General features: G+C 39.9%; 1 protein-coding gene across 1 annotated transcript in view; it reads left to right on the top strand.

Moving 5' to 3' along the window:
- TRIM37 (tripartite motif containing 37) overlaps positions 1-13513 on the top strand; it is a 131042-nt gene that overhangs the window by 69644 nt on the left and 47885 nt on the right. Inside the window, exons 14-16 of the mRNA XM_052658014.1 lie at positions 2163-2342; positions 8118-8232; positions 9095-9313. Of these exons, the coding sequence (XP_052513974.1) occupies positions 2163-2342; positions 8118-8232; positions 9095-9313 (514 nt within the window). The remainder of the gene's footprint in view (positions 1-2162; positions 2343-8117; positions 8233-9094; positions 9314-13513) is intronic.

Here is a 13513-nt window from a genome sequence, read left to right as displayed (position 1 = left end):
CCATCTGAAGACTGTCTTTTCACCTTGCTTATAGTTTCCTTTGTTGTGCAGAAGCTTTTAAGTTTAATTGGGTCCCGTTTGTTTATTTTTGCTTTTATTTCCAGTATTCTGGGAGGTGGGTCATAGAGGATCTTGCTGTGATTTATAATTCTATAGTTTTAACATTTTGAGAAATTACCAAACTGTTTTTTACAGTGGCTGCATTATTCCCCATTTTTAGATTATATTTTATAGGCATCCTAGTGAATTTGAAGTGGTATCTCATTGTGATTTTGACCTGCATTTCCTTAATGACTGGTGAGATTGAGCATCTTTTCATGTTTTGGTTTGTTTTTTCCATTTGTATATATTCTTTGGAGATGTCTATTCAAGTTCATTGTTCATTTTTAAAATAGGTTGCTTCTCTCTTAATTGCTGAGTTCCAAGAATCCTCTATGTATTTTTATACTAAATCCTTATCAGACATGTGATCTGAAAACTTTCTTCCATTCTGTGAGTTGTCTTTTCAGTTTCTTGATAATGTCCTCTGATGCACAAAAATTTTAAATTTTTGTGAAGTCCAAGTTACCTATTTGTTGCTCACGCTTTGGAGTCAAGTCTCCGAATCCATTGCCATTCGAATTCATGAGTATTTACCCCTGTATTTTCTTCTCTAAGAGTTTTATATTAGGCCTCGTATTTGGGTCATTGATCTATTTGGAGTTCATTTTTGTGTATGAAATTGGAAAGTTGTATATGAAATATATATAAAATTTGCATGTAACAATCAGATTTCTTAATGCCATTTTTGTTGTTATTGTTACTGGTTTTGATTTGTGGGGGGGTTGTTTGTTTTGTTTCTTGGCTTCACTGAGCAATTTTTGGGATCCCAGTTCCCTGGCCAGGGACTGAACCCAGCGAAAGCCTCATCTCCCAACCACTGGACCACCAAGGAAATCCGTCAACACGATCTGTTGAGGAAGCTTTCCTTTCCCTATTGAATCATCGTAGAGCCTTTGTAAAATATCAGTTGCACATAGGTATTGGAGTTTATTTTTAGACATTTAGTGGCAACCCTTGTTGGTGAGAGCTGGCCTCACAGCTGCAATATCTAGACAGACAAAATATCACAGCTTTTGCATTAGTTTTTGCCATCAATCTGTTAATAATCCACTGTGAGAGATACTAATATAAAAGTCATTTGACAGTACTTAAGTACAGTTGACCATTGAGCAACGCAGGGGTTAGGGTTACCAGTCCTCCGCAGAGTCAAACATCTGCATGTGACTTTTAATTGGTCCTTCCTTTCCTGGGTTCCTCTGTATCCACAGTTCCACATTCTCGGATTCAAACGACCACAGGTGGAATAGTGCTGTAGTATTTACCATTAAAAAAAAGTCACATTTAAGTGGACCAGTACAGTTCAAACCTGTGTTGTTCAAGGGTCAACTGTATTTACATTCCTTTGTAGGTAAAGAACGGTAATTTTTTCTTTTGCCCTTTGCAAGCAGAAATAGCAGACTAAGGTATTGGGTTTTGTTTTAAAAGCTTATCTCCACCAAAAAGGAGAAGCTTTGTGGCTACTGTTGGATGTTGCTTCTGATGATCTTTTTTCACTTTTTGCTCTTGCAGTAACAGTACTTTTGGAGTAAAAGAGAGTTTGAAGACTTGAAAGTTTTGTGCTATTTAAGATATGGAAGTCTAAATGTACTGGCTTTCCCCCTGTAATACTATTTTGTACTAGAAAATTGTATAGGCTTGAGTTTCTGAATGTACAGTTAATTTATGATAAATTGAGTTAGGAAAATACAGTATTCAAGTTTTATTGTTTATTTTAAAACTGTTTTGTGGTACATGTCAAAGAAAGGTAGAATATTGTGAGGAAGCACTAGGTATTGGATATATGGAAAAATACATAGTGTTGCTAAAATGTGTAACTTTTAAAGTACTGTTTTATACAAAGTTTACTCATTTTCTAAGGTGGTACCTGCTGTAACGGTAAACACTTTTAAAGAGGGGGAAAGGACCTAGTGCCAGTTATGTTGTCATAATTCCATTCATAATACTGTTGTCATGCAGCTGTGTACCTAAGTTTCTTCTTAGGTACTTAATGACCTTGATGTTTTTATGTCTCTTATTCTTGCTTTAGTAACTCTATACTAATAGTCTGTTTTCAATTTTAGATATGAATATCGTGTAGAGATGGTTCATCAATCCTGCAATGATCCTACCAAAAATATCATTCGAGAATTTGCATCTGACTTTGAAGTTGGAGAATGCTGGGGTTATAATAGATTTTTCCGTTTGGACTTACTTGCAAATGAAGGATACTTGAATCGACAGAATGATACAGTGATTTTAAGGTAATAGGAAGCATTTGTATTTTGGCATGTATCACAGGGAATAATGTCATCAGAACTTTAAAGTCTTCACTTAACCAAGATGAATATTGTAATCTACACTAACTGTAACCCTACCATGTTCTTACCCATTTAATTTCAGAAGTCCTGTGTGGTCACTGAATAAGCTAGTGAGAAATAACCTTTAGTTAGTAATTCCATAAAAAATGGACTTACCGGGCGGCTCAGCAGTAAAGCATCTGCCTGTAATGCAGGAGACCTGAGTTCAGTCCCTGGGTTGGAAAGATCCTGAGGAGGAAGGAATGGCAACCCACTCTAGTATTCTTGCCTGGAGAATCCCATGCACTGAGGAGCCTGGCAGGCTACAGTCCATAGGGTTGCAGAGTTACACACGTCTGAAGCAGTGGAGCTTGCTCACTCTCCATAAAGAGTAAACTACTATTTCCAATAAACATGGTAGTGTCCCATCTATCTGTTGAAATTCTCGCAGCCTCACCATTTGGAAATTCAAGAATAGCATGAGATCGAGTAATCCCCCCACCCCCCCACTGGAAATTGTATATTGCGTTTGGATGGCAGGCTTTGTAAGCTTAGTTTCACAAAAACATTTTCAGTTTCTAGATGATAGCAAATTAAAAGTAAGGGAATACAGATGAAAATAAGCTAAGAGTTGGTAGTTGATGTGTCATTTGCAATAAAGGACAGAAAATAAGCAGAGACTGTAGAATTACAACAGCCCTGTTTAATATTGAGGTACTTTTATAATTCAGTTTTGGGGCATCATTATACCCAATTTTAATTTGATGATCAAAATGAGAGCTTCTGCTGCTGCTGCTGCTAAGTAAGTCGCTTCAGTCGTGTCTGACTCTGTGCGACCCCATAGACGGCAGCCCACCAGGCTCCCCGGTCCCTGGGATTCTCCAGGCAAGAACACTGGAGTGGGTTGCCATTTCCTTCTCCAATGCATGAAAGTGAAGTCGCTCAGTCGTGTCCGACTCTGCGACTCCATGGACTGCAGCCTACCAGGCTCCTCCGTCCATGGAATTTTCCAGGCAAGAGTACTGGAGTTCGAGTAGTAAAAAAAGAAATTCAAATATGTTTTGAACTGAGATGTTTCAGAGTGTTTAACAGTTTAAGTTTCCATCAAATAATTTTAAAAGCTCTTTTTTCCTAAAAAGAGATTCAAGAAGTTCTTAAATTTTATTTCTTTTGATTTCTTTTCCTTGAGCATGCTGGATGAGTTGCTGTTATAGCAGCCTTTACTATTACGTGTTCTTCATAACTTTTTTAGAAGAATAAGAAACTGAAAAAAAGGATTGCATTTTGAATATAGAAAATAATTCATGTTTTTGTCATCTTTTCTTTGGGGAGATGAGTTTACTACCATTTTATAACTTTTAGGTTCTCTTATTCACCAAAAGGAATAATTTGTTGCTGTTTCATAATTTAACCAGAAAGACTGCAGAATTACTCAAATATCAATTTTAGTAGCCTCCAAAACAGCTGTTATTTATGACCTTAGTCATCTTATTGGAATCCTAGTAGTATTGACTCTTCCTGATGATAGGTATGAGAGTTTCCTTTCTTCAGTGCAGTTTAGCACAACCTCTGGGTCTTTATTTTGGCCATTCCTGTTTATAGCAGAACTTAAAGACTTGAATGTTAGTATAGCAACAAATTCTTGTTGTGATGTTTAATGATCATTAATTCAGCAATGTTTCCTGAGTCTATGCCTGGCACTGAGCCAATATATGTATATTAATATATATAAACATATATATTAATATTTATTTTAAAATTTTTATTGTAATAAAATTAATATTTACTTTTGGTCTTAGTTGTGGCATGTGGGATCTTCATTGGGCTTGGCAGGCTTTTTCTCTTGTTTTGGTGCGAAAGCTCCAGAGTGCAGGGCCCTGTAGTTTGCAGCATGCAGGCTTTCTTGTTGACGCACCTGGGCTCAGTCGTTGTGGTGCTTAGTAGCCCTGCAGCCTGTAGGATCCCTTGCATTGGAAGGTGAATTTAGTTGAAGCTGAGAAAAGAAGAGAAGCTAAAGGCAAAGGAGAAAAGGAAAAATATACCCATTTGAATGCAGAATTCCGAAGAATAGCACGGAGAGATAAGAAAGCCTTACTCAGCGATCAGTGCAAAGAAATAGAGGAAAAACAGTAGACTGGGAAAGACCAGAGATCTCGTCAAGAAAATTAGAGATACTAAGGGAACATTTCATGCAAGGATGGGCTCAATAAAGGACAGAAGTGGTATGAACCTAATGAAAGCAGAAGATATTAAGAAGAGGTGGCAAGACTACACCAAAGAACTGTACAAAAAAGATCTTCATGACCCACATAACCACGATGGTGTGATCACCCACCTAGAGCCAGACATCCTGGAGTGTGAAGTCAAGTGGGCCTTAGGAAGCATCACTACGAACAAAGCTAGTGGAGGCAATGAAATTCCAGCTGAGCTGTTTCAAATCCCAGAAGATGATAGCTGTGAAAGTGCTGCACTCAATATGCCAGCAAATTTGGAAAACTCAGCAGTGGCCACAGGACTGGAAAAGGTCAGTTTTCATTCCAGTCGCAAAGAAAGACAATGCCAAAGAATGCTCAAACTACCACACAATTGCACTCATCTTACATGCTAGTAAAGTAATGCTCAAAATTCTCCAAGCCAAGCTTGAACAGTACATGAACCATGAACTTCCAGATGTTGAAGCTGGATTTAGAAAAAGCAGAGGAACCAGAGATCAAATTGCCAACATCTGTTGGATCATAGGAAAAGTGAGAGAGTTCCAGAGAAACATCTACTTCTGCTTTATTGACTATGCCAAAGCCTTTGACTGTGTGGCTCACAACAAACTGTGCAAAATTCTTAACCAGATTGGAATACCAGACCACCTGACCTGCCTCCTGAGAAATCTGTATGCAAGTCAAAAGCAACAGTTAGAACTGGACATGGAACAACAGACTGGTTCCAAATCAGGAGAGGAGTACATCAAGGTTGTATATTGTCACCTTGCTTACTTAACTTACATGCAGAGTATATCATGTGAAATGCCAGGCTGGATGAAGCACAAGCTGGAATCAAGATTGCCGGGAGAAGTATCAATAACCTCAGATACGCAGATGACACCACCCTTATGGCAGAAAACAAAGAAGAACTAAAGAGCCTCTTGATGAAAGTGAAAGAGGAAAGCGAAAAAGTTGGCTTAAAGCTCAACATTTCAGAAAACTAAGATTATGAAGTCTGGTCGCATCACTTCATGACAGAGAGATGGAAAACAGTGGAAGCAGTAAGAGACTTTATGTTTTTTTGCTCCAGAGTCACTACAGATGGTTAACTGCAGCCGTGCAATTAAAAGACACTTGCTGTTTGGAGCAAAAGCTATAACCAACCTAGACAGTATATTAAAAGGCAGAGATATTGCTTTGCTGACAGACTCTGTCTAGTCAAAGCTCTGTTTTTTCCAGTAGTCATGTATGGATGTGAGATTTGGACTATAAAGAAAGCTGAGAGCTGCAGAATTGATGCTTTTGAACTGTGGTGTTGGAGAAGACTCTTGAGAGTCCCTTGGACTGCAAGGGGATCCAACCAGTCCATCCTAAAGGAGATCAGTCCTGAATATTCACTGGAAGGACTGATGCTGAAGCTGAAACTCCAATGGTTTGGCCACCTGATTCAAAGAACTGAGTCATTGGAAATGACCCTGATTCTGGGAAAGATTGAGGGCAGGAGGAGAATGGGACGACAGAGGATGAGATGGTTGGATGGCATCATCAACTCGATGGACATGGGTTTGGGTGAACTCTGGAAGTTGGTGATGGACAGGGAGGCCTGGTGTTCTGCAGTTCATGGGGTTGCAAAGAGTCGGACATGACTGAGGGATTGAACTGAAATGAACCCATGCATCGGAAGGTGAATTCTCCACTGTTGTCCCTCCAGGGAAGTCCCTGGGCTAATATTAGTAAAGAAATTAAGAATCTGTTGCCTGATTTTAGTCCTTTGGAAGCTCAAGATGAAATGGGCAGGTTGAAAACAGTTGTTATGCCGTAATAGCAGTATAAATAAATTGCTGTGGGTTCATGGAGAGAGAGCTTTTCATTATAGTTCATAACATTTATAATTTAATGAGGGCTTTTTCAAAATTTAAAACCTTAATATAAGATTTTGATGGAATTTTATATTTATTAGAAAGTTATTTAAATCTACGCTATATATGGAAATTCTTTCATTAAAAGAGATAGTTAAGGAATTTTACCTGCTGCTTGCTTTTATTTTAATGGCACAGGTAGTAAAAGTAATGTGCAGGGTTGGTCAGTTCCATTAGTCATTTAAAGATACCATGCTTCAGATAGTCTCACCAGTGTCCAACCTATGTATGCTGTCTGGCAGTAGCCACTTAGAATAGTGGTTGAGTGAATCATCTCTACCCTTTGATGCATGAGTATCCTTAACTAAAAAAAGTTATTTGCTGCAGATAGCTGTTAGGTGGTCAGTAGATTCCTACACTAGCTCTAAAGTCCTAGGAAAAACAGGATGGTCGTTCACATAAGGGTGGCAAGACTAGAAGAGGAATTTTCTGTGTGTGCTCAGTCGCTGATTCATGTCCAGCCCTTTGTGACCCCATGGACTGTAGCCCACCAGGCTCCTCTGTCCATGGAAGTTTCCAGGCAAGGATACTGGAGAAAGTCGCCATTTCCTACTCCAGGGGATCTTCATGTCTCCTGCATAGGCAGGCACATTCTTTACCACTGAGCCACACGGGAAGCCCACAGGGGGATTTGCAAGCTTCCAAACTAGCTTTGCATCCTTTGGCTCTTCCTTTCTTCAGAATCATCTTTATGCATTACTGTAATTTTTTCACTATAATTGGAGTCATGTTTATCTAATAAGGTAGGTGTGGGGTTTTTTAATTTTTTTGCTTTAAAAAGTGTTAGTTTCTTTACAGTACAGATAACTCCGAAGAGATCAAGATCCTGTCTTATGTCCAATTTTATGTTTTAATACATAGAGATAGTTGTTTTTTCCTCTAACCCTAACTTTTCTTTTTTACTAATGAGTAGGAAATATGGGAACATGAGATGGAAGAGGGAATGAAAAAGGGCAGTGCCTAAAATAAACTTTGCTTGTTTTGCTAGGGTCTGACCTAGACAAGAAGGGAGAATGAAGCATTAGTTATCTCTTTCCTGCATAGTAGGATCCTCTTTCCAGCTTATGATCAGCAGTGTATTTGAGGCAGATTCTTATAGTAAATGTATTTTAAGTAGGTTAGTTTAGAAGCTTAACCGTGATGTGTAATGTTACTTCTTTAGAAAAATACAGTTTGAATTTAGCAGCTGACTTAGATACAAATTCAGAACCATATGTCATTATAATCAGTGGACTACATTTGTAAACGGCAAGTACGGGGAGCTCCGAGTTCTGCATTTCGGCCTCATTTGTGTACTCAGTGCCCAGTCACGTCCAACTCCTTACAACCTCATGGACTGTAGCCCGCCAGGCTCCTCTGTCCGTGGTACTTCCCAGGCAAGAATACTGGAGTGGGCTGCCATCTCCTCCTCCAGGAGATCTTCCTGGCCCAGGGATTGAGCCCACATTTCCTGCATCTTCTGCATTGGCAGGAGAGGTTTTCTTAACCACTGCACCACCTGGGAAGATCTTGGCCTCTTAGTCAAGTAAATTTAAAATTGTAGAATTTAATAGTTACAGTTTTAAGGCTTAGTTGGTAATATTTTACTGTTTGGATTAGTTTTCATGTGCAGCTATTCTTTTAAGGTTTCAGGTTCGTTCACCAACTTTCTTTCAAAAATGCCGAGACCAGCATTGGTATATCAGTCAGTTGGAAGCTGCACAAACTAGCTACATCCAACAGATAAATAACCTTAAAGAGGTAAGCAAAAAACATATTTTAGGTTTTGTGTTTCATGTTGTCTTTTAGGCCTGTTAAATTTGCAATTAGAGTTTGGATATTATTGGTGTTTGTAACTTTGTAGATAAATCCACTTGTTCTGTATTCTCATTACCTTTGAGTCTCATTCTGGACTGTCCAGTTCAGTAGCCACCAGCACATGTGGTTGTCTAGGCTTAAAAATCTGGTTCCTTTGTTCTACTAGCTAGCTTGTACTGGGAATCGCAATACAGAACATTTCCATCACTGCCTAAGGTCGTATTGCACAGTGCTGCTCTAGTTGGAGGCAGACTCTTGAGTTTCTCTCAGTGACTTGGGTATTTCTCTTCCCTGACAATTAAATTTTGCCCATCTTGAATTCTCATTGTTGTTGAACTGAGTGCTGGGGAGGATCAGTTAATGAACTTTTATTTTACAATGCTAAACTAAATTATGTGAGGAATGTTTCTTTCTGCCAGTGGATATTAGGATGGGATGAGAAATTTGAAGTGTTGGAAGTGGCTTAATATACGAGGGAGGAAAACATGACTATTGAAAAAATTTTTCATGTCAAGTATACTATCTAAAACTGCCTATATTTACGATGCAGTTTGCTAATTGTATGTGTAGCATGGGCTATAGATGAGAAGAAAGATGAGAATAAATTGGGCAGTTTTTCTTCATATAGATTTTTCCATTGGTAGAAGTCAAGTAGATATGCGATAGATGGTTCAAGAACTATATTTATGAATATCTGGGTATGTGGGGCGGTTTTTTTTTTTTTTGATCTTGATTTTGCTTGAAACAATTTTACTAGTGACAGACTGCTTATGACACATCTTTGTGTTGTTCTTTTTTTTAAAAGAGACTTACTATTGAGTTGTCTCGAACTCAGAAATCAAGAGATTTGTCACCACCAGATAATCATCTTAGCCCCCAAAATGATGACACTCCTGAGACACGAGCTAAGAAGTCTGGATCATGTGCTGACATGCTTCTCCAGGATGGTCCTACGACAGCTTCTGTACGGGAGGTCAAGGAGGATGAAGAAGATGAGGAGAAGATTCAGAATGAAGATTATCATGTAATAACTAGACCTGCTTTAGATTCATTTCATATTTGAAAACAGAAATAATATCATGGTTTTCAGCATATGATGTAGAGGGATCAGTGTGCCAAAAATCTTGTCCATTTATGTTTTCATTACTAATATATGCCCTGTTGTGACTATTAACATGTCAGAAGTTGAATCAAAAGTGTTTCAAGTTTCTAAAAATTAATTATAGGAAACTGTACAGTCTACACAAGAAACTGTGGTATACATTCTAGAAGCTGTGTAAGGTGTAGATTTTAAAAATGTGTCTTATTTCCATTCACTGCATCCAGTTGAAATACCTTATCATTGCATATGTAGGTAGGATGATTTAGGATTTGGGAAGAAGCCGGGTTTTGTCCCAGCTAAACTACAGCTAGAATGCTATTTCAAGAAGTGGTTGTTACAGTTTAAGGTAAGAGAGAAATGAAGAGATAAGCCTTTTTTGTTATATTTGTTTAAGATGGGCACTGGGTGTAGCAGTGCATGCCTGGTACCTTTTGAAGGAGGTCGCCACTATCTTTATTACCTCCACCATAGTTTGGCCCCAGGTAAATAACAGGGGTCACTGCAGATAGTGACTGCAGCCATGAAATTAAAAGACGCTTACTCCTTGGAAGAAAAGTTATGACCAACCTAGATAGCATATTGAAAAGCAGAGACATTACTTTGCCAACAAAGGTCCGTCTAGTCAAGGCTATGGTTTTTCCAGTGGTCATGTATGGATGTGAGAGTTGGACTATGAAGAAGGCTGAGTGCCGAAGAATTCATGCTTTTGAACTGTGGTGTTGGAGAAGACTCTTGAGAGTCCTTTGGACTGCAAGGAGATCCAACCAGTCCATTCTGAAGGAGATCAACCCTCGGATTGCTTTGGAAGGAATGATTCTAAAGCTGAAACTCCAGTACTTTGGCCACCTCATGCGAAGAGTTGACTCATTGGGAAAGACTGTGATGCTGGGAGGGATTGGGGGCAGGAGGAGAAGGGGACGACCGAGGATGAGATGGCTGGATGGCATCACGGACTTGATGGACGTGAGTCTGAGTGAACTCTGGGAGTTGGTGATGGACAGGGAGGCCTGGGGTGCTGCGATTCATGGGTTCGCAAAGAGTCGGACACAACTGAGCAACTGAACTGAACTGACTGAACTGAAATAACAGGGAGAGAACCTAGCTCCACCCGTCAACAGAAAATTGGATTGAAGATTTACTGAGCATGGCCCCGCCTATCAGAACAAGACCCAGTTTCCCCCTCAGTCAGTCTCTCCTATCAGGATGTTTCCAGAAGCGTGTTATCTTTCTCCATCAGAGGGCAGACAGACTGAAATACAGCAAACCAACCAATTTGATCACATGGACCACAGCCTTGTCTAACTCATGAAACTTTGAGCCATGCCACGTAGGGACACCCAAGATGGACAGGTCATGGTGGAGAGATCTGACAAAATGTCGTCCACTGGAGAAGGGAATGGCAAACCACTTCACTATTCTTGCCTTGAGAACCCCAGGAATAGTATGAAAAGGCAAAAAGATAGGACACTGAAAGATGAACTCCCAGGTCGGTAGGTGCCCAGTATGCTACTGGAGATCCATGGAGAAATAACTCCAGAAAGAATGAAGAGACAGAGCCAAAGCAAAAACAACACCCAGCTGTGGATGTGACTGGTGATGGAAGTAAAGGCCGACGCTGTAAAGAACAATATTGCATAGAAACCTGGAATATTAGTTCCATGAATCAAGGCAAATTGAAAGTGGTCAAACAGGAGATGGCAAGAATGAACGTCGACATTTTAGAACTCGGCAAACTAAAATGGAACGGAATGGGTGAATTTAACTCAGATAACCATTACATCTACTGCTGTGGGCAAGAATCCCTTAGAAGGAATGGAGTAACTCTCATAATCAACGAAAGAGTCTGAAATGCAGTACTTGGAAGCAGTCTTAAAATGACAGAATGATTTCTGTTTGTTTCCAAGGCAAACCATTCAGTATCATAGTAATCCAAGTCTGTGCCCTGACCAGTAATGCTTAAGAAGCTGAAATTGAACAGTTCTATGAAGACTTACAAGACCTTCCAAGTGAAGTGAAGTGAAGTCGCTCAGTCGTGTCCGACTCTTTGCGACCCCATGGACTGTAGCCCACCAGGCTCCTCTGTCCATGGGATTCTCCAGGCAAGAATACTGGAGTGGGTTGCCATTTCCTTCTCCAGGGGATCTTCCTGACCCAGGGATCGAACCCAGGCCTCTTGCGTTGCAGGCAGACACTAACCTCTGACAAGACCTTCTAAAACTAACACCAAAAAAAGATGTCCTTTTCATTGTAGGGGATAGGAATGCAAAAGTAGGAAGAGATACCTGGAGTAACAGGCAAATTTGGCCTTGGAGTACAGAATGAAGCAGGGCAAAGGCTAATATAGAGTTTTGCCAAAAGAACGCACTCACTGGTCATGGCAAACACCCTCTTCCAACAACACAAGAGAAGACTCTACAAATGAGCATCACCAAATGGTCAATACCGAAATCAGATTGATTGTATTCTTTGCAGCCAAAGATGGAGAAGCTCTATACAGTCAGCAAAAACAAGACCGGGAGTTGACTGTGGCTCAGATCATGAACTCCTTATTGCCAAATTCAGACTTAAATTGAAAAAAGTAGGGAAAACCACTATACCATTCAGGTATGACCTAAATGAAATCCCTTAAGTGGAAGTGACAAATAGATTTCAAGGGGTTAGATCTGATAGAGTGCCTGCAGAACTATGGACAGAGGTTCGTGACATGGTACAAGAGGCAGGGATCAAGACCATCTCCAAGAAAAAGAAATGCAAAAAGGCAAAATGGTTGTCTGAGGATGCCATACAAATAGCTGAGAAAAGAAGAGAAGCGAAAGGCAAAGGAGAAAAGGAAAGATATACCCATTTGAATGCAGAGTTCTAAAGAACAGCAAGGAGAGATAAGAAAGCCTTCTCAGTGATCAGTGCAAAGAAATAGAGGAAAACAATAGGATGGGAAAGACTAGAGATAAGAGAACTTTTCATGTAAAGATAGGCAACTAAAAGATAGAAATGGAATGGACCTAACAGAAGCAGAAGATATTAAGAAGAGATGGCAAGAATACACAGAACTATACAAAAAAAAATCTTCAAAACCTAGATAATGACAATTGTATGATCACCTAGAGCCAGACATCTTGGAGTGTGAAGTTAAGTGGACCTTAGGAAGCATCACTATGAGCAAAGCTAGTGGAGGTGATGGAATTCAAGTTGAGCTATTTCACATCCTAAAGGATGATGTTGTGAAAGTGCTGCACTCAGTATGCGAGCAAATTTGGAAAACTCAGCAGGACTGGAAAACGTTAATTTCATTCCACTCCCAAAGAAAGGCAGTGCCAAATAATGCTCAAACTAATGCACAATTGCACTCATCTCACACACTAGTAAAGTAGTGCTCAAAATTCTCCAAGCCAGGCTTCAACAGTACATGAACTGTGAACTTCCAGATGTTCAAGCTGGATTTAGAAAAGGCAGAGGAACCAGAGCTCAAATTGCCAACATCCATTGGATCATGGAAAAAGCAAGAGAGTTCCAGAAAAACATCTACTTCTGCTTTATTGACTATGTCAAAGCCTTTGACTGTGGATCACAATAAACTGTGGAAAATTCCTCAGGAGATGGGAATACCAGCGCACCTACCCTGCCTCTTGAGAAATCTGTATGCAGGTCAGGAAGCAGCAGTTAGAACTGGACATGGAACAGACTGGTTCCAAATTGGGAAAGGAGTACGTCAGGGCTGTATATTGTCACCCTGCTTATTTAACTTCTATGCAGAGTACATCATGAGAAATGCTGGGCTGGAGAAAGCACAAGCTGGAACCAAGATTGCCGGGAGAAATATCAATAACCTCACATCTGCAGATGACACCACCCTTATTGCAGAACATGAAGAGGAGCTAAAAAGCTCTGGGAGTTGGCGATGAACAGGGAGGCCTGGCGTGCTGAAGTCCATGGGGTCACAGAGTTGGACACGACTGAGCGACTGAACTGAAGAAGGGAAGCTTCAGGTGTATGTTATAATTGATGGAGTCAGTGGGGAGAAAGATTGAAAATTAAGGTACATATATTGACATAACAGACTCTTAGGAGTATTAGATATTGGAATGGAGAACTCAGGAATAGCAGTTAACCTTTGATAGAATG

The sequence above is a fragment of the Budorcas taxicolor genome, chromosome 19 (genome assembly GCF_023091745.1).
Source record: "Budorcas taxicolor isolate Tak-1 chromosome 19, Takin1.1, whole genome shotgun sequence".
Lineage (NCBI taxonomy): Eukaryota > Metazoa > Chordata > Mammalia > Artiodactyla > Bovidae > Budorcas > Budorcas taxicolor.
The sequence above is the reverse complement of the archived record's forward strand: the minus strand, read 5'-3'. Positions and strand labels throughout refer to the sequence as shown.